The sequence below is a fragment of the Oratosquilla oratoria genome, chromosome 14, assembly GCF_046742065.1.
Source record: "Oratosquilla oratoria isolate Oo_2021 chromosome 14, ASM4674206v1, whole genome shotgun sequence".
Taxonomy (NCBI): domain Eukaryota; kingdom Metazoa; phylum Arthropoda; class Malacostraca; order Stomatopoda; family Squillidae; genus Oratosquilla; species Oratosquilla oratoria.
The window spans coordinates 24,733,115-24,757,519 of NC_134790.1; the positions used below are offsets into that span (position 1 = coordinate 24,733,115).

The 24,405-nt window shown below is 36.7% G+C and overlaps 1 protein-coding gene across 10 annotated transcripts in view; it reads left to right on the top strand.

Moving 5' to 3' along the window:
* The first annotated feature begins 2,089 nt into the window (after positions 1-2,089).
* The window catches only part of LOC143032801 (cell division cycle and apoptosis regulator protein 1-like), an 82,013-nt gene continuing 59,697 nt past the window's right edge, over positions 2,090-24,405 (top strand). For 6 of the 10 annotated variants that reach the window (XM_076197853.1, XM_076197860.1, XM_076197855.1 and 3 more), the window contains exon 1: positions 2,142-2,311. In XM_076197853.1, the coding sequence (XP_076053968.1) occupies positions 2,267-2,311 (45 nt within the window). In that variant the 5' untranslated portion in view covers positions 2,142-2,266. Of the gene's footprint in view, positions 2,312-13,437; positions 13,754-14,450; positions 14,481-24,405 lie in introns of those variants that run through there. The other 4 variants (XM_076197859.1, XM_076197858.1, XM_076197857.1 and 1 more) reach the window with 4 other exon arrangements.

Genomic DNA, 24,405 nt, shown 5'->3' on the forward strand with positions numbered 1-24,405 from the left:
AAATAAAGTAAAAATTTCGATAGCCAGTTCTATTTTGTTTACGATATTGTGTTTATGGAGATATCTGGCAACTCCTCCCACCAATCGGAAGCAAGCTATGATTCTCAACAGTAAACACATGATTTTGAATTTTATAGATATCAGTGCGTTATCAAAGTTACGAGGTAGAAGCATGCCGCCTATCTACAGTATCCAGCCTCCCAGTTTAACTGTCTCTCCTGAAAAATCAATGTTTTTGTCCTTTAATAAGCTATATGTCTGGTTCTATTTTACATATTATTTTGATTGTTATGTCATTGTAAAGGGAAAAAGTCATACTTTAATTGGTGCTACTTTAGTATGCTATCTACCGCGCAAGTGAGTGAAAGGAGGGTGTCTGTGGTGTATAAACTTTAGTCCGCCTCTGCATGCATGGGTCTATGTTTGGAGGGTGCATGTGGGAATGGGAGTTTTGTTAATACACACACATACACATATAAAGCTTTGACTAAATTGTAATAAATGTTTTCTTAAAAACTAACCTAAACTGACTAATTTGTAATAGATGTTTTCCTAAAAACTGCTTTTAATGTTCCCTTGTTTTAATACTTATTTCATACAAATTAGCCCAGCACGTGATCCAAAGACCAAGGTGAATACTCAAGGATATATTAGATTTCATTGTTAGCATATTTTTTATTTATTTCCTCAATTATCTTTTCATACAAATTAGTTCATATTCTTATTTAGAAACAGAAGCATATTGGCATTTTCATCACTTGCATATATATATATATATATACATATATATATATACATATATGAGTCTTCATTTGGCGACACGCGGAATTTTTCGATGAAACTTTCACAATTAATATAATTTCGTATGCTGATCACAGAAATAACATTAATTCTATTGAGAAATTGACAAAAATGCAAAAAAAAAAAAAAAAACTGTTTTAATGGTAAAAGTTTAACCAGTAAAATTAGCGGTACAGTGGGCCGTCAGTATTGTCACTCATTACCATCAAACCGAGACGTGCTTACCGCTCTCTGAGTGTTATGGTATAGCTTATCGGTTAACGGAGCCTTAACGGTAGCAGAATTTTTGCTGGTAAACTACCGTCAAGGTTGTTACCGATAAAACCCGTAACTATCGGTAGCTGCCCACCACTACCGCCAGTACCGTCACTCAGTACCACCAAGCCGAGACGTGCTTACCGCTCTCCGAGTGTTATGGTATAGCTTATCGGTTAACGGAACCTTAACGGTAGCAGCATTTTTGCCGGTAAGCTACCGTTAAGGTTGTTACCGATAAAACCGGTAACTTTACCGGTAGCTGCCCACCACTAACATGCAGCAAAACTGAAACATTCAGAACTCATTGATATACTCATTCCCTGTGTCGGTGATATAGTACACTTTGAAATAAATACATGGTTTATGCATGTACACATCCATATTGCAATACTTATGTAACCAGATTTTCAGATCGAATAAAACGCACGCGTTTGTCCTAAACTATTTTCAAGTTACAAACAGTCCCGAAGAAATTGGTGGAGAGGATAAGTGGCACTTGCATGACAGCTTGGTTACAGGCATTAATCAAATATGATCCTTCTCGACTGCGGCTTGTTCTTGACTACACTTCACATGTCTGGTATGCCAACTGAAAATAGTTGCATTACAATTCAACAAAAACTCATCGAAATAGTATTTCACGTTTTCATGTTTACGATATTTTTCACGATTCTACAAAAAAAAATATATTTTACAAGATATGTTTAAATTAATATTTTCCCACATATTCTATTTATCAAGCAATTACTAGACAAAACTCTGTATGCATGTAGACGAATCAGTCTCAAAGTATTATATCTGCAAATCATATGGATTTTACCGTGTTTAGTTTGCACCAACTGTCTTGAGGTTTGTCACAATATTACATGCAGCTGTGACAAAGCAGCGTTCCTCTTTTCGTGCATAAGACTAAAGATGCTGTGAATCATTAATGACTTTATAGGGTTACAACTTATATAATGTGTCACATTTAGCTAAGATAAATTCTGATTAACTGTTTACACGGGATTTATATTTTTAAACTAGTGCACGACATTAAAAAATGTAAAAATCAAGTGCGCATGCGCTCTAGCAGACGCATCATGAGAGCAGATGGGTAGCCATTTTAACTGGTGTAAACAAAAAGGGAACCTGGCTAGAAAAATAGAGTAGTTGCGACATATTTACGTGAGTTTTGGCATGTTTTTATGCGATCTTTTCAAATATAATGGCCGGATATCAAACAGAAGCCATGATTTCTTGCGAGAGTAACGTAAGTTCAGACTAATTCTGAGTTGATGGTACTGAGTCTGTTTTGGGATGACAATTTTAGAAATAAGGGATTGAGGGGAGGTCTCCCCTCAAACTCATTTTTCTGCTTCACTAACATGCATGCAACTGCAACCTTTGAGTTTCATCGGGAAAACGTGAATGTAGAGTTTAAATAACGCTATCAAGTTTGTTTAGTGTCAGAAATAGATGCATGAGCACGGGTTAAGGGTGTTGTCATAAATAGATTTAGGGTTGTAATGATTTGGGAAATAATGTAGTTTTGGCACTTTTCTTACACCCCAATAAGTTGATTAAGAACCTAAGTAATATTTTCTAATGTATCAAAGTAATCATGTAATATCTTTTATGGCTTATTAGTTTCCTATGGCTATGGTTTTCTCAAATCTGTTTATATTCTGAATATATTATGCTTATTTGTTGCAGGGATGTGATAGAGATTGCTAGGCTAGGTTTCATGGCTGTTCTATATTTCTTAAGTGAAGATTTAAAAAATTGATTGTTCAATGTGTAAGTTAAACATTTGGCATGAGGAGGAGGAAGAGGAAGAGGTCAATGCCCCATCTTACACTAAACATATTGTATAGGAAGAATGATAATGGCTTCTGCATGTTTAATGCCTTTGTTTCATGGATTATTATTGATTATATCACAGGCCAAAAAGGTTGATATTTCTGTGATAGTTAAATCACTGTACCACCAAACTTATTGGAATTGATATTTTGATCATTTGATGTAAGGAAATTGAACAAATTGTAATACATACTTGGATATTTGGGTAAATTTTTAGAAGTGCATACCTATACAATATAGGGCTCTCACTAATTGCCGAACAAACCGAGAAAAGCCGAACAAAACAACAAAACCCAAACAAGAGCTGGTTTTTTTCTCAAATGCACACTTCTATATATGTATGGTTGCATTATTTGAACTATTTTCTTTAAGATGTGTGATTTCCATGTAATATGATCAAAGAGAACTCAAGTTTTTGTCCTCTGCAATTTTACCGACCCCGGCTAAGACTCGTCCAGCCCGCCGTCTATGATTACTGGTGGTATGGATCAAACTACACTCTTTTAAGTTTCTTACTGTTGTGTTATTAGTGTAATAGACTGCATATAGTTGAATTATTTAAACTCTTTTCTTTAAAATGTGATTTTCATGTAATTTGACCAAAGAGAAGTTATGTTTTAGCCTCTGCAGTATGACCGACCACAGCTACAAATACCGTAACAAATTAGCATATGGTTGCATTATTTGAACTATTTTCTTTAAAAGGTGTGATTTTCATGTAATTTGATCAAAGAGAAGTAACGTTTTTATCCTCTGCAAAACTACCGACCCCAGCTACGATTCGTGGTTACAAATTTACCGCTAGCCTTCCATCTATGTTCTGCGAATGCAGATCATCACTGAGCGTCAGGGTTGCCAGATTGGCGTTTTTAATGCCAAATTTTGTATGTTTGGAATGTTTTACTGTGTTTGGCAGGAAAATTTGTTGGGTAGCATTTTTGAGAATTTGGCATTTTTGGGGGGGCGTTTTTAAATACCCGGTCGTGATTAGAGATCATTCTTTTACTTGTATCAAGAATTAAATGATGATGTATATGAATGATATAAATTTATCTTGGTTATATCATGTGGGAAATGTAAAGATTTTGTGCCTAGCCAGAGGATGTTTCAGCTCTTCTTTAGTGAAAATATGTATGAACGGAGTAGTGCACCAAACATTTCTAAATCTGATTATGCTTTTGATTATATTTAGACACAATAGAAAAGTCACAAATGTATTTTTTATTTATATATGTCAGAGTCTCTAGGAGGTTGTTTAATAAACTGGTTTAATTTATTGTAGAGGATACCAAAAAGTTTACTTAGGAACTTAAATGTAATGTATGGAGTAATACATTTTATTTTAGTTATTAATATTTTTTCTTTCTAACATAATACGGAGTATAATATATTTTATTTTGGAAATTCATATCTTTCTTTCCTTTTCACACTCAGTCTTGAAAGTAGATTTATTTCAGAGGATGGTGGTTTATTACAGTACCACTAGAATTAAATGATGATGTACATGAATGAAATAAATTGATCTTGGTCATATCATGTGACATTGTTTTATATTGGCTAGTCGACAGTAAAGAAATATTTTTATATTGTAATTGTAGTTATACACACCTTGATCTTGGTTATATCATGTGGTATTATATTATATTGGCTAGTCAACAGTAAAAAATATTTTTCATATTGTAATTGTAGTTATATACATTATTTTTAACTATACATGTAAATCCAAAATACAAGAAAAAATCTTAGAAAATGTAATGGTTGGCATTTTTGGGGCATGTTTTAAAAACATTTTGTCAGAATTTGGCATTTTTCCTGGTAGAAAACCTGGCAACCCTGCTGAGCGTGGTTGATGAAGTTGGCCAAAAACATAATACTTGTAGAATTTCTTGTGAGGTTCGAACATGTGGGGCATATTTGCATACTAACTTGAATAAAGGTAGAGTGAACATTTTTATTTTAAAAAATGTTGTTGTTTATTTCTTTATAATACAAAGCTTACATAAATATTGCATACAATTAAATACAAAATTTTAATTAAATTTTATTTAAAATACGCTATACAAAATTTATAGGCTATGAAATATGATATTGCGTACATTGTATTATGCAAAGTAGACCACTTGAAAAAAGAAACTAACGAAGCAGAGCGCTTTCGTATATTACATATTCAATGCAAAAAGTACATAGTTGAATAGAAATACATATTTTATATATATATATAAAAGGAATACAAAAACTCCATTAAATATTGACGTCAACTTCGCCGTGTTCCATCATGCCAACTAAGAAGACCACAGAATGGACTGGGATAACGCACCAATTATATTCAAATTCCATTGTAGCTTTCAAAGTGGTACCATCGCAAATGCCAAGATATTCCGCAAACTACGTTCCATGAACTCGGTGAGATGTCCCTTGGGTACTGGTGCAACTCTTGCGTAACGAACTGGTAGCCGGGGTTGGTAAAATTGCAGAGGATAAAAACGTAAGTTCTCTTTGATCATATTACATGGAAATCACACACTTTAAAGAAAATAGTTCAAATAATGCAACCATATATATATAGGTGTGTATTTTAGCAAAACCCGTCCTTGTTTGGGTTTTGTTGTTTTGTTCGGCTTTTCTCGGTTTGTTCGGCAATTAGTGAGACCGCAATATAGCACTAGAAAATTAGATATTAATTTTGTAAATGACAATACATAAACGTAATATACGTTTTTCATGGTGGAAATTAGTAATAGAAAAAGTTGCTAAAAGCGATATACTAACAAACGGAGCCACAACAACTGCTTGAGATGCCATCATTGTTTTGATAGATACATAGGTTGAAAAAATCAAAGTATGATCAATTCATCTATTCTAATCTAACCTACCCAACCTGCATTTAGTGATGCAGTACCTGTAATTCTAGAGGTAATCGGGATCATTGTTGTTGTGTGAAGTTCTTCAACCTCTGCATCTATTATTTAAAATTTTTATGGTGAAGAAATAAATCTCATAAGAGTTAAGAAAATATATGAAAATATGAAACTGATTGCATATAAAAATAGATAGCTGGCATTATATTAGTTTCATTTGGAAATTCAATAATGCAGCTGTTATTAATTCCCAATGAATCTCAAAAAAATGGGAAAAAAAGTGACAGTTATTATTCAAATCCTGGAAATATATACCAAAACTGGATTACTTATCCATCTTTTTTATTTTATTTATATAATCACTCGATTATTTGTTTTTGTATCCGGCTTGTAGGCGTTGGTTCTCGGGGACAACACTCTTTAGGTTCAGGTTTAGTTTGGGGTGTTTTGCACACTTTTATACGCACTTTTATTTTCTTTCTAATGTCCTTACTGCACATCAAGTTTGTTTTAGTTGCTTTGTTTATACACGTCATTAATACATGGTCTTTGCTGGTCTCTTCTTTCATCATCCTTTTTCTCCTCTTCCACAGTTAATGAAGTTTTTCCTTTTCCTTTACTATGTTCACTCCCTTGTGCTTTGTTCTTTTTAGTAATGACGTACAGTTACTTCTTGCACTATACCGTGTCAGTTGATTCAGTTAATGTAGTGAATGCAGGAACAATTGGTTGTTTTAAGAGATTAGGTAGATTTAAGGATAGGGATGAAAGGTAGTAAGGGACATTATCTAGTGTAGGCCTTATGGTCTCTTGCAGTCTTCTTTGTTCTTATATTCTTGTGATTCCCATTTGACAACATAGCATGTCTCTTCTTTAATTTTTTTTTTTTTTTTTTAAGGTCTTATTTTCTATTTCTTCCATTTTGTGTGATCATTTGTTTTAAAGCTAATTATTAATTCCTTTTCTTTCATTTTTCTTGATCTTTGAGTTGTTAACTTGTTTTCTTTCATACATCTGTGTGAAGTCTTATTCCATTTGCATTTTGTGTCCTTTATGTATTCTTAGATTTTCTTAAGAACTCAATCTCTGTCATGTATGTTCTTTATATATTCTCCTTTCTGTGATTCTCATTGTTGATATACCTCTTCAATATGAACCAAAATCTTGCGTGCATCATCGGATGCCTGATGTATGATGATGCATCACAATACACACATCGTAGAATATAAAGCCACTGCTAATTTACTCTGGGTCTTTCACTCTGAATAATAATAAACACAGAGAACACCATTAAAGTCTCCACGTATTATGAGGCCCCATCCTGTGTTATGTTTTTCCACTTTATTCTCATTCGTTTAGCATAGTCTGCCATTTCTTTCTTTGTCTTCTGGTTTGTTTCCTGTTGCCAAATACATAAGGATTGCATAGTCTTATTCATAGATGTTTGGTTGTTTTGGGTTACTCTACAGTCTACCAAGAAATTTGTTGGCCATTTTGTGGCATCGTTGTGGATGCCTGTGTTTATGATCTTTTTTTTTTTTAATATTCTATGTTTATGTCTGTTCCATCATAACTTTATTTTTGTATACTTGTGTGATGTTTGTGAGAAGTGTGCTGGTAGGCCTCTTTGAATTTATGTTGCTTTGAGGTGGGCAGATTGTGTTTCATTCTGCAATCAGTCTTTGCATCTACTTGAATATAGTGGATAGTAATGATATAAGTCTGATATTTTTTCTGGTGGTTTGTTCGGGTTTAATGTAAGTACAGACGCTCCTCAACTTACGTTTTAGTTACATTCCGAACGGGCGAACGTAAGTTGAAAATGAATGTAAGTTGTTACTGTACTATACATCGGTAAATTCTATTACCGTATCTTATAAAACACCCCTAAATCATTAATTAAACACATAACATTGTAGAATAATAACATTAATTTCAAATAGATTAAATTCAAGCAACATAAATTGAGATGGAGGAGGAGGCAAGGCATTTTCAGTTTGTCGTCTGCGCAATGTAAACAATGGACGCAGCGTCGTGCGCAAGTATCGTTTGAACTACGGAGAGCGCGTTAAACTAAAAAATTCACAAAAAAATTTTTTTTACCGTCAGTTCAAACGTAAAATCGAAAAAACGTAAAACGAATGAACGTAAGTAGAGGAGCGTCTGTATTACTTTTACTGTTTTCCAGATTGTTGCGATTTTGTTGTACAGTCAGGACCATGTATCAGTCAAGGTCTTTCTTGCATTTAAGCCAAGGTGTTTTGGATAAATGTTTGAGATCTTATCTGGGAATTCTTCTGATTCTTTTTTGTCCCCTTTCACATATTTTTTGGTGAAGGGAGGGGTGGCATCTGTGTCTAGTTTGACTTTACATATCTTTTATATTAATCAGTCAGTCATTGCTGTGAATTTTACCAAGTGGAAAGACCATAGCCCCACAGTGGCGGGCAATCGTCCTTGCACCCACTGATCTCTCTGTAAAAAAAAATTTGAACATCTGGGATGATTTCTATGTTATTGGCTCAAGGTTGTATGGAGTGGAGAGCAGTTGTCAGCACTCCATGCATGAAAAAATGTAAGAAATACAGTTCAAGTCAATAGAGGGATATCTTGGATCCAGGCCTGAGACTGAGTGTAAAGTTCTCAGGGGTGCACCTCCTGATGGAGGTGAGGGGGTTGACAGGTTTTAAAAATGGGCAGCTTTGATTTCCATCTTGTAGGGCCACTGCATTCAAGTACCTGTCATTTATTAGTTCCTCTCTTAACCACGTCAGTATGAGTCAAATTCTTGCATGCAGCATTGGCTGCCATATGTATGATTCATTACACTACTAGCATTATAAAATCACTGCTGTATTACTCATTTTCTTTTACTCAGAGTAATAATAAACACAGAAAACATGATCAAACCAGTTCACAGAATCTGGGGGTAACTTTTTTTTTTCATTTTTTTCATTTTTACATTACAGAAAGAAGGGAAAAAACAGAAGATAGGGATGAGTGGAGAATGGCTGTGTGTAGAAAATACTGTGATGCATGGAAAGAAGTGGGTGGGGGATGTGGAGTTACGGAGTGGTTATGTGTGAATGATATTTTAGTGCAGCCTGAAGGGATTTTTCCCTGTCTTCTATGTTTCTGTTGTTTTACAGGGGTTGGTTGATGGGGCAGTGATCACCTTAAAAAAAACTCAGAAATTATTGTAAAATTGAAACTATAAACATACAGCAATATAAGGGTATTACTGTAGTGATTGTATACACTAAGATTGAGATTCTACTATATTTATGAAAGAACTTTTTTCAAAAATACAATTTGATAATTCATGGCAGGAGGAAAACCAAATAACTTGAATTTTTGGGCTCGGACTATATTGGTTATAATTTCTGCTACTGTTATTATTATCATCATCATCAGTACCGTATTTTACAGCTTGGAAGACGCACCCTAATATTTGAAAGAAATTTCTTAGAAAAAAAAAGTCATTCTCATACAAGAACACATTCACCATATACCCGATCACTGAACACAAAAACATAAGAAGCAAGGACGACACATATTGGACATATTGTTTAGATTACGAAATCACTTGTCCGATTTTGTTTGTATGGCGATGATGCTAGTTGGTGATTAGTAGATATACTATACATTTTTCATTGTCCAAGGGTGGTTTTATTTTCATAAAAATAAATTAAAAATTTCAAAAATATGCATGTAGAAATATAAAACACTGCCGAATCATTTTTTCGGTAGGCGGTGGTCCAAAGTGTCTTTCTGCTGCTCTGTTACAGTGTTCTTTGGGATATCGTACAACTTGTAGCTTGTATGCGATGGTATAACTAAACCGTTTTGATGAACTAGCCATGGGTGATAATTTCCAGGACAAAAGATCGTGTGACTCATGTGATAGCCTTGTAGTAAATGATAAAGGCACCTGGCACTTGCGTGCGTTTGTGTGTATGTGTGTGTGTGTTGTTATGAGACGAGGGAGCGGCCCATTTTCTCCACACGCTGAGTAGGCTCCAGGAAGGATTATGGTATTGGAAATACTTGTAACAGCTAAGTACTGAGTTTACATCACATAAAAGGTTGAATTGAATAGTACTTAAGCTAACATCATAGTGTAATGACTCAACATACAAATCCAGGTCGCTATCGGTCAAGTGTCCAAGCTTACATGAGCCTGGGTGTTGCCTTGCAATACAACATTCGTCTTGGAAGATGCACTAGCATTTTTCAGGATATTTTTTAGGAAAAAAAGGTGCATCTTGTAAGCGGTAAAATACGGTAAGTGATGTAATTCTTCCTTACCCAAGACCTGAAGGCCTAATTATTTAGGGTTTGCAATTATGATTATGATGATGATGCTCATTCCATTACTTAAGGTCTTTTTATGCAGGATACCCATGTTCCTAGGTAATGATAATGACAATGATACTGCTGATACATATGTACATATACTTTTTTTTTTTTTTTTTTAACCTCTCGTAAGGGGGGGGAAGCCTTTGGTATATGTATGTGTGTGTCATCAACATCACTGTCATCATCATTATCTAGGAACATGGGTATCTTGCATAAAAAGACCTGGAATATTGAGTATCATTATTGTAATTATAATTGGTGAAGGAAGAATTACATCACTTGTTATATATATTCTTCACACATTTCCTGAGTTGTTTTTTATTTGCTTTGGACCATAGGGACCTGCACAAGATGGTCTTTGTGAGATGGACATAAGTGAGTCATCTTCACTGGCCAACTTCAAAAACCTGAAGGAGGAGTAGGAGTGGGAGGGAGTGAAGGATAGAGTAGAGCTAGGTGTGGAAGAGGAATGGGGATGGTTCAAGGAGGGAGTCACAAAGTGTGCAAGGATGGTGTGTGGAACAAGAAGGACAGGAGGAAATAGAAGGAAGGGTAGTGAATGGTGGGATGAGGAAACAAAGAAGGTTGTAGAAGAGAAGAAGCGAGCTTTCACAGATTGGTTACAAAATAGGACAAGGGAGTCATATGAGAGGTACAAAGAAAAGAAAAGAGAAGTAAAGCAAAAGGTAAAGGAGGCAAAGAGGAGAACAGATGTGAAATGGGGTAAGAGTATGACAGAAAATTTTGAAAGTAATAAAAAGATGTTTTGGAAAGAAATTAAGAGAGGAAGAGGAGGTAAATCAAGTAGAGAAGAAAAGGTAAAAGGTGTAGATGGAAAGATGATAATGGAAGAGAAGGCAGTAAGGGAGAGATGGGCAGAATATTTTAGGGAGTTGCTAAATGTGAAGGAGGATAGGGAAGGAAAGATAGTTGCAGTGTGAAATGCTAAGAAAATGAGAGTGATGAGTGAGGAAAATGGAGGAGAAATAAGAAAGGATGAAGTGAAGGCAGCAGTTAAGATGATGAAAGTAGGTAAAGCACCTGGTCTGGATGGATACCATGCAGAATGTCTAAAAAAAGGAGGTACAGTGATGGTGGACTGGCTGGTGAAATTATTTAATGTTTGCTGGAGAGAGGGTAGAGTACCGGAGGTCTAGAGGAATGCCTGTATAGTTCCACTTTACAAGGGAAAGGGGGACAAGTGTGATTGTAGTAGTTTCAGAGGGATTAGCTTGTTAAGTGTAGTTGGGAAGGCTTATGGGAGGATCTTGATTGAGAGGATTAGGAGAGGAACAGAGGGAGTAATTGGTGAGGAACAGTGTGGATTTAGGACGGGTAGAGGTTGTGTAGATCAGATTTTTGTGGTAAGACAGATATGTGAGAAAGCTATAGGAAAAGGGAAGGATGTTTTTTTGGCTTTTATGGATCTAGAAAAGGCTTACGACAGGGTAGACAGAAAGGCACTGTGGGAGGTTGTGCAGATATACGGGATAGGAGGAAAGCTTCTGGGAGCTGTCAAGAGTTTTTTTGAGAGTAGTAGAGGTTGTGTCAGGATTAGAAATGGAGAGAGTGAGTGGTTCGAGGTAAAGGTGGGACTTCATCAAGGATGCGTTATGTCGCCCTGGCTGTTCAACTTATACATGGATGTTGTAGTGCGAGAGGTAAATGCAAGGGTAGTGGGTCAAGGATTGGAGATGGTTAAAGAAAATGGAGAAAAGTGGGAGGTGAGTCAGCTGTTGTTTGCAGACGACACTGCACTTGTGGCAGGATCGGAGGAGGGACTGAGAAAGTTGGTGGCAGAGTTTGGGAGAGTATGTGATAGAAGAAAGCAAAAGATAAATGTGGGTAAAAGTAAGGTGATGAGATGTACAAGGGGTGAAAGTGGCAGTAGACTGGAAGTAAGCATTAAGGAAGAGCGACTGGAGGAAGTGGATAGTTTTAGATACTTGGGTGCAAATGTGGCAGGAAAAGGTGGAGTGAAGGTGGAGGTAGAATGTAGATTGAGAGAAGCGAGTAAATGCCTTGGTGGATTAAAAAGTGTAATGAGGTATAGACATTTGGGAATGGATGCTAAGAGGAGACTGTATGAAGGAGTGATTGTGCCAACAGCACTGTATGGGGCAGAAACATGGAACATAAGAGAGGAAGAGAGAAGGAGTTTGAATGTGTTTGAGATGAGGTGTCTGAGAAGTATGATGGGGGTTACTAGGCTAGATAGAGTGAGAAATGAGGAGGTGACGAGGAAAATGGGTGGAAAGGGAGTTGGGAGATAGGGTTGATGAAAGAGTATTAAGATGGTTTGGACACATGGAAAGAATGAGTGAAGAAAGACTAGTAAAAGAGGTATGGAAGGCAGATGTGGAGGGAGTGAATATGAAGGGACCTCCTAGGATGGGGTGAAGGGGGCTTTGAGGAAGAGGGGAATGCCTGTTGAGGAAGGACGGGAGAGGACAGAAGATGGGTGAATGGAGAATAGTTGTATATGGATGATGTTGTGATGCATGAGGTGGAATGGGCGGGGGGATGGGGGGTGAGGTAGTATGTGTGAGCAAAATTTGACGCAGCCCGAAGGGATTTCTCCCTGTCTTCTCCTTTATGTGTGGGGGGACGGAGAGGGGGGGTCGCCGATTTAATGAAGCGGCCTTGCTGTGGATGTGCTGTGTCTTGCAACACTGCTTCTGACCCAGGGCAGTGGACAAGGTGCAGGGATGACCCGTCATCCAGGAGGTGCTAAGATAAGAGGGAGGGTGGAGGGGTGTGGAGTGTATTCAGGGATGGAATGGGTGGGAATGATTTTATGCCTTTTCCTTTTTGGCTACCTCCCTTGTAAGGGGGAAAAAGCCTTGGTATATGTATGTATGTATTTTCACCATCAAGAGTTGCTGCCCTGAGAGGATGACTCTTGGTCTTTGAACAGAACCCAAGATCTCTCTTTAACAACTGGAAATGCTCCACTTTTGTATACAAAGAGAGCTGACAACCTTTTCTCCAACAGTTACAGATGAATGACAGAAATAGTTCCATACTATTGCAACACAAACATCACTCCAAAATTTCTTTCTCGAGAAGTCTATGGGAGGGTCTGAAGACCATGACCAGTTGCTATGGAGTGCAGGTTTCTCTGTGAACCTCAAGGCAACATGTTTTTGATTATCCTGTGAAGGGAACATTGGGTAAACTCCATCTTTCAGCTTTTCACATGGAGAATCTTTGGATGGAGAAATTCCAGATTGTCTTCGAATTATTTTACAATCTGTGCTTTGCAACAGACACTAAGAACTTGCTTCTTAGCTTGTGAACTTGCTTCCCGTCTTTACAGATGGTTCCAGGTCTACCAGTGGCATTGAATTTGGCGTAGTCTTTCTGGATCTTACAAGAAGCCGCTGTTTTAAGTGCTTGCACTTCCATCATGACTGCTGAGAAGTATGCAATTCTCCTGGCTTTGGAAACTATTTTGGATCTGAAGGCCAGAAGTAACACAATCTGCAGTGATTCCTAGAGTTACCTACAGGCCCTGGAACCATTTACTCGTCCTCCTCACATATTCAAGATTATTGAATTGCTGATGTCCATTATAAGCCTTTGAAAAAACTGCTGTTTCCCAGCACACATTAGAGGTGGAGGGTAGTGAAAAGGTGAAGAATTTGTAAAAAGCATGTCTAAATTTTTTCCATATTGTAGAATTCACCTTTTGGGATATGCCTTGTTCAGATCATTAGGCATCATTGTTAAAATGGCTTTATGAGCCTTAAAATGCTTCAGAAATTGTGACTGAGGTTTGTCCCTGGACCTACCTTAGATTGCTGAAATGCCTATTCTTGTTTCTTCGTTAATTGAACAAGTCATACCATGCTTATGACCATCTGATGGGTCATGAATGCAACTTATTAACCGTGCAGCTCTTATGGAATGCCTCAGAAAGGAGAATGTCAGAAAATGCCTGACTATGATTCATGAAGGGGACCATATCTTGCTCTGTACCCCATCTTTGCTCCTAGGCCAGATGGTTCTTCCGAAAATCAGGAATGTAGGACTTGTATAAGGAGAATGGCCTCCATTTCTTGAACCCAGAAGTTTTGATATATATTCCACATATGTTAAACTGAATTTTAACAGTTGCATTATGTATCAACATAACATGTACAGAAGTGTTACAGTAAATGCCATGGCATAGGAAGCAATTGCCTTATTTTAGTGCCCATATTGTTCAATTGGGCTCATTTAATTCAGTGCTAACTTGTCTGGTGAAAATAGATTTATTGCATCTCAGCATCAAGAAGGTCCATCGTCAACTGCATTGTTATTTCCAAAATATACAGAAGATACTTGAGGCCAAATCACTGGATAATGGAGACAATAAAAGTAACTATAGATGACTACAAGGCATGCCCTACTTATGATTATCAGACCAAGTGTCTGAGATAGTAATCAATCCATATACTTGGATAGAAAATAGAGATACTGGAGAATTGCTTTGCATCCTAACTATAAGTCTTATTGGTATATACAGATACAGAGTTCATTCTTCTTCATATAACAGTAAAAGCCAGATGTGCAAGAATAGTTTATAGTGAAAATGAAAAAACTTGCATAAATAAATTGTAGTGGTTTATCATTGTTATAAACATTATCAGTTTCACAAGAGAAGATTTTTTATGCATATACACACACATGCACACATTGTTTATTTACCTAGTTGTATTTTACGGGAAGGGGAGCTATGCTCGTGGTGTCCTGTCTTTATATCTCATTTTATCTAAACTATTTTTAAATTTATGTATTGTTTTTGCACACACTACTTTCTCATCTAACTTGTTCCAAATGTCTATTACTCTGTGAGGAAAGCTATTCTTTTTCAGATCTCTTCTATAGCTGTCTTTCTTGATTTTCTTTCTGTGTCCTCTTGTATTTCTTTCATCCCATTTTATTAGATCCTCTCTATCAATAATTTCTATGCCTTTCATGATTCTGTAAATAGTTATGAAATCTCCTCTCTCTCTTCTTTGCTCTAGTGTCTGTAGCTCAAGTTTTGCTAGTCTCTCTTCATATGATAGTTTTGAGAGTGTTGGTGCCAATTTTGTAATTGCTCTTTGTATTTTTTCAAGTTTTGTTATACATTTTTTTGTATTTGGTGACCACATCGTTGCTGCATATTCCAATCTTGGTCTTATCAAAGTGATTAATATTTTCTTCACCATTTCTTCATCCAGGTATGTAAATGCCACTTTGTTCTTAACAAATTATAAGTTTCTCCAAAAATCTTGTTTATATGTTTCTCAGGTGACATATTCATAATAATGACTCCCAGGTCTTTTTCATTTTCTACTTTTTTTATTCCTTCTCCCAATTTATATGCTCCTGTTATTCTGTTTTTGCTTTTTCCAAATTCCATTATACTACACTTTTTGGTATTGAACTCCATCTCCCACTTCCTACTCCATTCCCATACTTTATTTAGATCACTCTGTAGTGACTCACAATCTTCTTCCGTGTTCACTTTTTTTTAACAGTTTTGCGTCATCTGCAAAGAAGCTCATGTAACTTTCAATTTCTTTATCCATATCATTAATATATATAGCAAACATTATTGGGGCCAAAACTGTTCCTTGGGGAACACCGCTTATTACTTCATCCCAGTTAGAGTGTTTGTCTCTTATCACTACTCTCATTTTTCTTTCTTGCAAAAAGTCTTCCATCCATTTAAGCAGTTTGCCCTGTATTCCTCCTTCAGTTTCTAATTTCTTAAGTAACTTTTTATGTGGTACTTTGTCAAAAGCTTTTTTTAGGTCTAGAAATGCACAATCAGCCCATCCATCTCTTTCTTGTATTATATCTATTAGCCTTGAATAGAAACATATTAAATTGGTGACGCATGATCGTCCTTGTCTGAATCCAAACTGCCTTGGATTTAGTACGTTGTTTTTTTCTAAATACTTTACCCATCTACTTTTGATAATTCTTTCACAGATTTTTGCTATTGTACTTGTTAGAGAGACTGGTCTATAGTTTGTAGGGTCCTCTTTATTTCCTCCTTTATATATAGGTACTATATTTGCTCTTTTCCAATCTTTTGGAACTTTTCCTTCTTTCAAGGAACTGTTTATTATGCTATGTATTTTGTCTGCCAGTTCATTCCTGCATTCTTTCAAAATCCAGTTTGCTATTTCATCTGGTCCATGCGATTTTCTGACATCAAGATTACTCAAGTGTTTCATTATTTCGTTCTTTGTTACTTCTATTTCTTTCATAGGGGGGACTTTCTCTTCCCATTCGATCTCTCCAGGTTGTATGTTCTCCCTTGTAAACACCGATTTAAAATGCTTGTTCATAATTTCTGCCATTTCTATTTCCTCTGTGTATTCAACTCCTTGTCGTAATTTCTCTAATTCTTGTTTGTTTTTCAGTTGTTTACAAATCTGTAAAATAGTTTTGGTTGATCTTTACATTTTTCTATGACATCTTTTTCATATTTTCTTTTTTTGTCTCTGCACACTTGTACATATTCATTTCTATAACTAGTATATATTTTCCATTTTTCAGGTCTTTTGTCATTCTTCAATTTGGTCCAAGCTGTATCTCTTTTGTCTTTTAACTCCTTACAACTTTTGTTGTACCAGCACTTTACATATTCTTTTTCTTGTTTTTGCCTTGGGACATGCTTTTCCACTCCTTTTTTGTAAATTTTTGTCAAAATATTCCATTTCTCTTCTATTGTTGTATCTTCTTTGTGTATTCTTTCCCAGTTTTCATTTTGAAAGAATTCTCTTATCAAAATTTGTTTTTTCATACATCAATCTTCCTTTTCTACATTGTTCATTTCTTTTCATGTATTTTTCCTCATTTAGTTCTAGTTCTATCAATATGTGGTCACTTTTACTTATTGGTGCCTGGTATTCTATCTTTTCCACTATTTCAGGTTCTGATGTGATTATTAGGTCTAGTCTCGATGGTTCTTCATTTCTATACCTAGTGTTCTCTTGAATCCATTGTGTCATTGTGTGGTCAATAATCATCTCAAGTAGAACATTTCCCCATGAGTCTTCTCCACCCTTTACTGTCATCTCTTCCCAGCAGACTTCTTTGCAATTAAAGTTGCCCATCATAACTATTCTTCCTCCATCTTCCATTATCTTGTTTAATGTTATTCTTGTGTCTTCTAACATACTTTTATGTTCACTCTCTTCCCACGAGGCTGTTTTTGGGGGCACGTAGTTTATTACAAAATTTCTGCTCTTCTTATCTCTGTCTTCTACTTCTATCATAATCATCTCTACTCTATTCTTTCCATGACACTCTTCACGTTTATATTCTTCTTAGTCAGAAACATAACTCCACCCCCTTGTTTTATCTCTGTTTCTAATCCAATAATTATATGCATTGTGTCCTATGCTATTGGGTGGTAGTGGACCTTTTGATTTTGTCTCTACAATTCCCATTATGTCCAGTTCTTTTTCCCTCAGATACTCGTTCAGTTCATTCAGTCTTGTTATTAATCCATCTATATTTGTGTAGGACACTCTTAACTTTCTGTTATTTTCATTTTATTTTCTGTTTCTTTTTTGTTTCTCTCTGTTATGGTCCATTTCCTCACTTTCATATTCACTACTCTCCAATAGAATTCTTCTTTTTCTGACTCCGTTCTGTTCTCGTTTTTTTTCTTTAGCTTCTTGCCTTTTCATTTTTTCTTCCTCTCTTTCCTCTTTATTCATTTCTCTTTTTATCCATACCTTTTTATATTGTTCACTTGCTGCTAGTTTCCCTGTTTTTGCTAAGATATTCTCTGCTGTTGTTTGAGACCTGAATTTAATCTTAATTGGTCTGGTCTTATCTGTACTATATTTTCCGAGTCTAAACATCTCTTCAATTTGTTTCATGATTTCAGGTTCATCTTCCTGAACTAATTCTAGTAAACTGTTTACTTTTTCTTTTTCCTCTTTAATTCTTGTGGTTCTATTTTGGTTAAATTTCTCTTCCATTCCTAATATAATTATACATTTCTTTTTGTCTGCTAAGTCTCTTACTATATTCTCCTTCTGTCTCATCACTTTAATAACTGAGTCTTCAGTTTGTTCTTTCATTTGTTGCTTAACCACTTCACTACGGGCCAAAATCTCGCGGGCAGCATTAGCTGCCAGATGTACGATGTTGCGTCATAATACTCGCATCATAAAAAATAGTCACCTCTTATATTGATCGCTCTCTCTTTCGCCCGTGAATTTTGATAACCATAGAAAATGTGATGAAGACAGTTTAGAGAGTATGTCATTATGCAGGAGCAACTACAATAAATATAATCAAGACGCCGATATGGCAGCCTCGCGTATCCACTTGCTCCTCATGCCGCCTACGTAGGCGGCACCGTATGGAAGGGGTTAATTATGTCAGTAAATGCAACTTTACTGTTTTCTTGGATTTTTTTCCAGCCCTGTGCTTCCTTTGCTATGGCCTCTTTATTGTCTCTATTATTCCTCTTTAATTCCTCATTCTCTTCTTTAACTTCTTTTAACTGTCTTTTTAATTCTTCTATTTCTAAAGTTAAGTTTTTGTTCGCCTTCTCTAGTCCTTCCAATCTTTCAACTCCCTGCGCAATCTTGGTCATTTTATCAAGTTTTTCCTCTAGTCTTGCTAATCGGGGGAGGTTGGTATCCCCCCCATCCTCTTTAAATCCCTGGAAACTATTAGCATCACCTTCCACTGTGCTGCTCTTATCTATATTTCTAATCTTTACATTTTTGTTGATCCCGTCATCACTGAAATCATTGGTCCGTCTTTTGTTTACAAGACGCCTGGCCTCCTGGACCATGTCCCCCTCTTCCACATTTCCTTCCATTTCCCTCAATAATCCCTCCCCTTCTCCTTTTTTATCACTTTCCCACTACACCACGAGCTTTCCCCTTCCCTATAGATACAATAAGGTACTTCCTTGACATTGAGATCCACGTAGATTTTCCTTTTTCTTCGGAATTCCAATTCTTGCCGTCCATCCGACGAAAGTGTGTGTGTGTGAGTTTACCTAATCGTAGTATGCAGGAAGGGAGTAATACTTGTTTGATCTTATCTTCTACTTTCCAATTTATCATCCCTAATCTCAAATTCATTGTCAATTTCAACTTAGTCTATATTGTTGATTTCCAGTTATCATATACAGGTAAACGTCGACTTACGATGGCCGCGACTTACGATTGTTCGACTTTACGATGACGACGACGACGATATGATAATTTAACCCCTTCCATACGGTGCCGCACACGTAGGCGTCATGAGGAGCAAGTGGATTCGCGACGCTGCCATATCGGCGTCTTGATTATATTTATTGTAGTCGCCCCTGTGTTTTTACATTCTCTCAAATGTGCCCTAAATCCCATTCTCTGTGGTTTTCAAAATTCGCGGGTGAAAGAGAGAACGATCGATATAAGCGGTGACTATATTTTATGATGCGAGTATTATTACGTCACGTCGTACAGCTGGCATTGGCTGCTGCCCGCGAGATTTAAGTTCCGTACTGAAAATACATATTATAGTGTTTGAATATGGTAAAAAGGATAAAAATAATTAAATAAACTACTGTACATGTTTAATAGGCTATATTCAGTATCTCTGGTGGTTAATATACAGGTAGGCTAGGTACAGTGACCACGGAACAGAGTGGGGATCGACTTACGATGAGATCGTCTTACGATGGCTCTATCGAAACCTAATGCCATCGTAAGTCGACGTTTACCTGTATAGATTTGAATTAATGTATAGTTCCAGCTTGGGCTTTATCACCTGAGGTATTCCAAGTATTTATGCATCTATATGGAAAGCTGTAGAGTGACCTAAATGCAAGTCTGCTAGTGTTCTCTCTCACCCTCCTCTCTCTTATCTCTCCCCTCTCTCCTCTCTCTCCCTTCTCTCCCTTCTCTCCCTTCTCTCCCTTCTCTCCTCTCTCTCTCCCTTCTCTTCTCTCTCTCTCCTCTCTCTCTCCTCTCCTCTCTCTCTCCTCTCTCCTCTCTCTCTCCTCTCTCCTCTCTCTCTCTTCTCTCCTCTCTCTTCTCTCCTCTCTCTTCTCTCTCACTCTTCTCTCTCACTCTTCTCTCTCACTCTTCTCTCTCACTCTCTCTCTCTCTCTCTCTCTCTCTCTCTCTCTCTCTCTCTCTCTCTCTCTTTCTTTCTCTCTTCTCTCTTCTCTTCCCTCTCTCTTCTCTTCTCTCTCTTCTTCTCTCTTCTCTCCTCTCTCTCTTCTCTCCTCTCTCTTCTCTCCTCTCTCTTCTCTCCTCTCTCTCTTCTTTCTCTCTCTCTTCTTTCTTTCTTTCTCTCCTTTCTTTCTCTTCTTTTTCTCTCTTCTTTCTTTCTCTCCTTTCTTTCTCTCTCCTTTCTCTCTCTCTCTTCTTTCTCTCTCTTCTTTCTCTTTCCTCTCTCTTCTTTCCTCTCTCTCTCTCTCTCTCTCTCTCTCTCTCTCTCTCTCTCTCTCTCTCTCTCTCTCTCTCTCTCTCTCTCGGCCTAATGCTTGTTGCAGTAGGGGGAGTTGATGTAATAGGGAGTATGGTAGTTGGACTTGAGCTTCTGTTGTGATCCGAGTGTGGATTTTTTTATGTATGGACATATTGTAAGGTATACGTGGTAGGTCGTTGTACACATTTGAGTAGTATGCTGCTATATTTTTCTTGTGTTCACTTGGTTGTGATTATGTGACATAATGAGATGGGTGAGTAGGTGTTGAGTGCTTGTGCATTCAATTAGTCAATCTGTTACCCCTGGTGGTCTCTCTTGCAGAAGACCTGTGGCCCTTAGGTAGTTGGCAACAGCCTCCAGGTGGGTTCTTAAGTCACTCAGGGAAGATACACTGATCCCCGTTATTCACAAGGGTAAGGTTCCTTGACCCCATATGAACAACAAAATTCATGGATAGTGGATACACTCCTTAAAAATACCTTAGAATACATGTTTTATAGCGCAAACCTTGTTTTAACACTTTTATATTGTTTTATGATGTAGATAAATGTTAGTACTCTATTTTTAAAGTTATTTTTTGAATATTATAATTTTTTTTATAAATTTTTTGTAAAATACACCTGTACTCACTATTAATGAAAGATTAATTGAATCTTGAACCCGATTGGCTACTCTCAAGTCACCAGCCAATATCATGCCAAGAACATACGATATTGCAAGAGACCATGAGGCCTACACTAGGCAGTTCATGTACATTGCCACTTATCATTCCCATCCATAAGGTTATCTAACTTTCTCTTAAAACAACCTATAGTTTCAGCACTCACTACATGATTACTAAGTCTTTTCTGTTTGTTGACCACTATTGGTAAATCAGTTCTTGCCTATTTTCTTCTTAAATCTTAATTTGTCCAGTACTGCGAGTCCTGCCCTGTTGTTTTAATATAATGACCTTGCCTAGATCACCCTTGTTAAAGCCCTTGATCCACTTGAACACCTCTATCAGATCACCCTGCACTCTGTGTCTTTCCAGAAAATGTAAATTAAGGTGCCTAAGCTCGTCCTTGTAAGATATATTTCTAAATGCATGTATAATTTTGGTCATTCTCCTCTGTACTTATTCTATACTATTTCCATTATCTTGTGACCCACAAGGTGTTGTGTGCCATGTTGTCACGTACTGAATCAAAACATTCAGCACATAGAAGCTGTCCACTACCCCGAGTATGTTAACATGGAATATTCTAAATGCATATTGATTTTATCATTAAATGGTAGGTGATATGAGTAATTGTTATACATGTAAAGAAAAGAAGAGACTTGTTAAACGATGTGGCATCTCAGGTCAGGCAACGTTGCCTTGGCTCCCAACCTGATGCGCGGTGTCTCCCCCGTTTTCTTTGGAGATGGTTTAGACATGGCAACGCTGTTGGTTTTGCCAGCCACATCCTATGGGTCACCAGATAATGGAAGAAGTATAATGAATTAACATCCATTCTATAGGACAAAGACCAAAACTGTATACATGGTCAAGGATGGGTTTACCTCTGCAATGTCCTAGCAATGAAACCTAATGCTCTATTAACTCTTCCTGGTACTAATGCACTGTTTCCTGGATTGAAGGTCATGACATACTAGCACTTGAGTCTCTCTCGCAATTAGTTTTCTCTAAACAGGTGTTACCTAAACTATATCTGCTTTCTGGGTTGTGTAAACCTACTAATAACACACTGCATTTTGAGATATTGATGCTGGAGATGCTGGTATCCTATGCCACATTTTTATTTTTTATATTTAAATCTAATATTAGTTTGTGCAGTATATTGCTATTTTGCCTGTTTTTAATTAATAAATATATTCATAGATTTTATAATTATAGTTTTTAAGGTTTAGATTAGAAAAAAAAAAGTTTCAAGTACTAGTCCCAAGATCTGTAGGCCTCACAGATAGGCAGGAGAATCCTGAATACACATTAGTTAAGTTCCATGAAAAAGTTGAGGATAGGCAGGGTTGTGAATGGGGAGTTGCTAATAGGCAGAGGTTCACTGTACATTGTGTTGTTGTCTAGGGATTGTTTATGTGGGGCATTGTAGTATGAGGTGTTCTGTGTCCTCTGTGTGGTGGTTGCATCAGGGGCAATTTGAATCTGGCCAGCCCAATTCTGTGATGGTACTGTTTCAGTGTTGGATGGTGTCCTAAGCATAATTGTGCCAGTATGATTCTTGCCAGATATTTGTACATAGAATTATGGATCTATGATTTTTGTGTAGTGTTCTATGGGGAGGATTGTAGGGAACCATGGTTTGGAAGCATGATAAAGTGAGGTTCCTAAGACTGTGGTTGTATTTTCTTTCTCTTGTCCAAAGATTGTATTTGCAAAATCTTAGTATATTTTCTTCTTGTCATGTATCAAAAGTGAGACTGCTGCTTCTTCTTCTCCATCTTCTCCATCTTCTCCATTCTCCTCTAATGGAAGGGTTTGGCCATTTAATTTCTGTTGAAGGTCTCTGTTATATCCTGTGTGTAGTTGAGTTTATATTTTATTTATTTATTTATATATATATATATATATATATATATATATATATATATATATATATATGTATATATATATATATATATATATTTTAAGCTTCTTGGAATGTATCTGTTCCTTTCAGAATGATTACTGCTATCTCATCCATAACCTGTCAATGGGTGGAAACTGGTCTATTTCTTTTCTATTCTGTATTTACCTAGTTGTATTTTACGGGAAGGTTCATGGTAACGTGTTTTTGTATCTCACAAGATCAAGTTTGTTCTTAAGTTCTTGTATGGTGTTTGCACACACTTGTTTGTTCAAGATATCTATCACTGTGTGGGAAGCTATTCTTTTTCAGGTCTCTTCTGTAGCTGTCCTTTTTGAGTTTCTTTGCATGTCCTCTTTTTTTTTTCTTCATCCCACTTTAATAAGTCCTCTCTATGAAGGAGTTCCTTGCCTTTCATAATCCTGTAGATGGCTAGTAGGCCCCCTTGTTGTCTTCTTTGTTCCAGGGTCGGCAATTCCAGTTTGGCCAATTTGCTTTTTGTAGTTTATGAAAGCTCACTTTTATGTAGGACTTAATTTTCCATCTGGTTCTATGGTGATCTCTGTTGGGAAATGGTGTCAGGGGAATTCATGTATAGTTTCCCATGTTATTTGTGTTTGGAGGAAGGATGCACACACTGTCATGTCAAGTGATGTTTCTTTCTTATGTTGAGAAGGTTGTCAGGTGTTGTGTTTACTGGAATTTAGTAAATTTGGATGGGTGTTGTCCTAGTATCTTATAGCCTCTTTGGTCTGCAGTTTGTGTGCTTAGCCAAACTGGGTGATGTGCATTCGTGTTACCTGCAAGTATTTAGTTTATGAGCGAGTTGAGAGGTTGGGATTGAGGTGTGTAACCCTGAGTCTGTGTGTATGTGGGGGGGGATGCTGATGTGGTGGGTTGTATATAGATATTTGTGAAGTTATAAATGTTTTTCTTTATCAATGGATTATGCTTGCTTCTGTTTTGTTATTTGTTAGTGTTTGTTTTGTTTCATTTGTTAGAGAATGTATGTTGTTGTGCAATAATAGTACCTTTGTCTTGTGTGTAATCTTCTAACTGGTGTGTACACTATTCAATGAATGTGAGTAGTGTGAATTGTGGTGTTAGTTTAGTTCAATGTATTAGTATAATGTGTATATTGTGTTTGTAAGAATTGGAACAGTTCTGTGTGTTTGTGGTATCAATAATTTTTATTTGTAGTATATTTAGAGTGTGTGTTTGTACTGGCATGTTTGTGTGTATTTACCTAATTGTAGGATCCAGAATGGGAGAAATGCTTGTTGGGT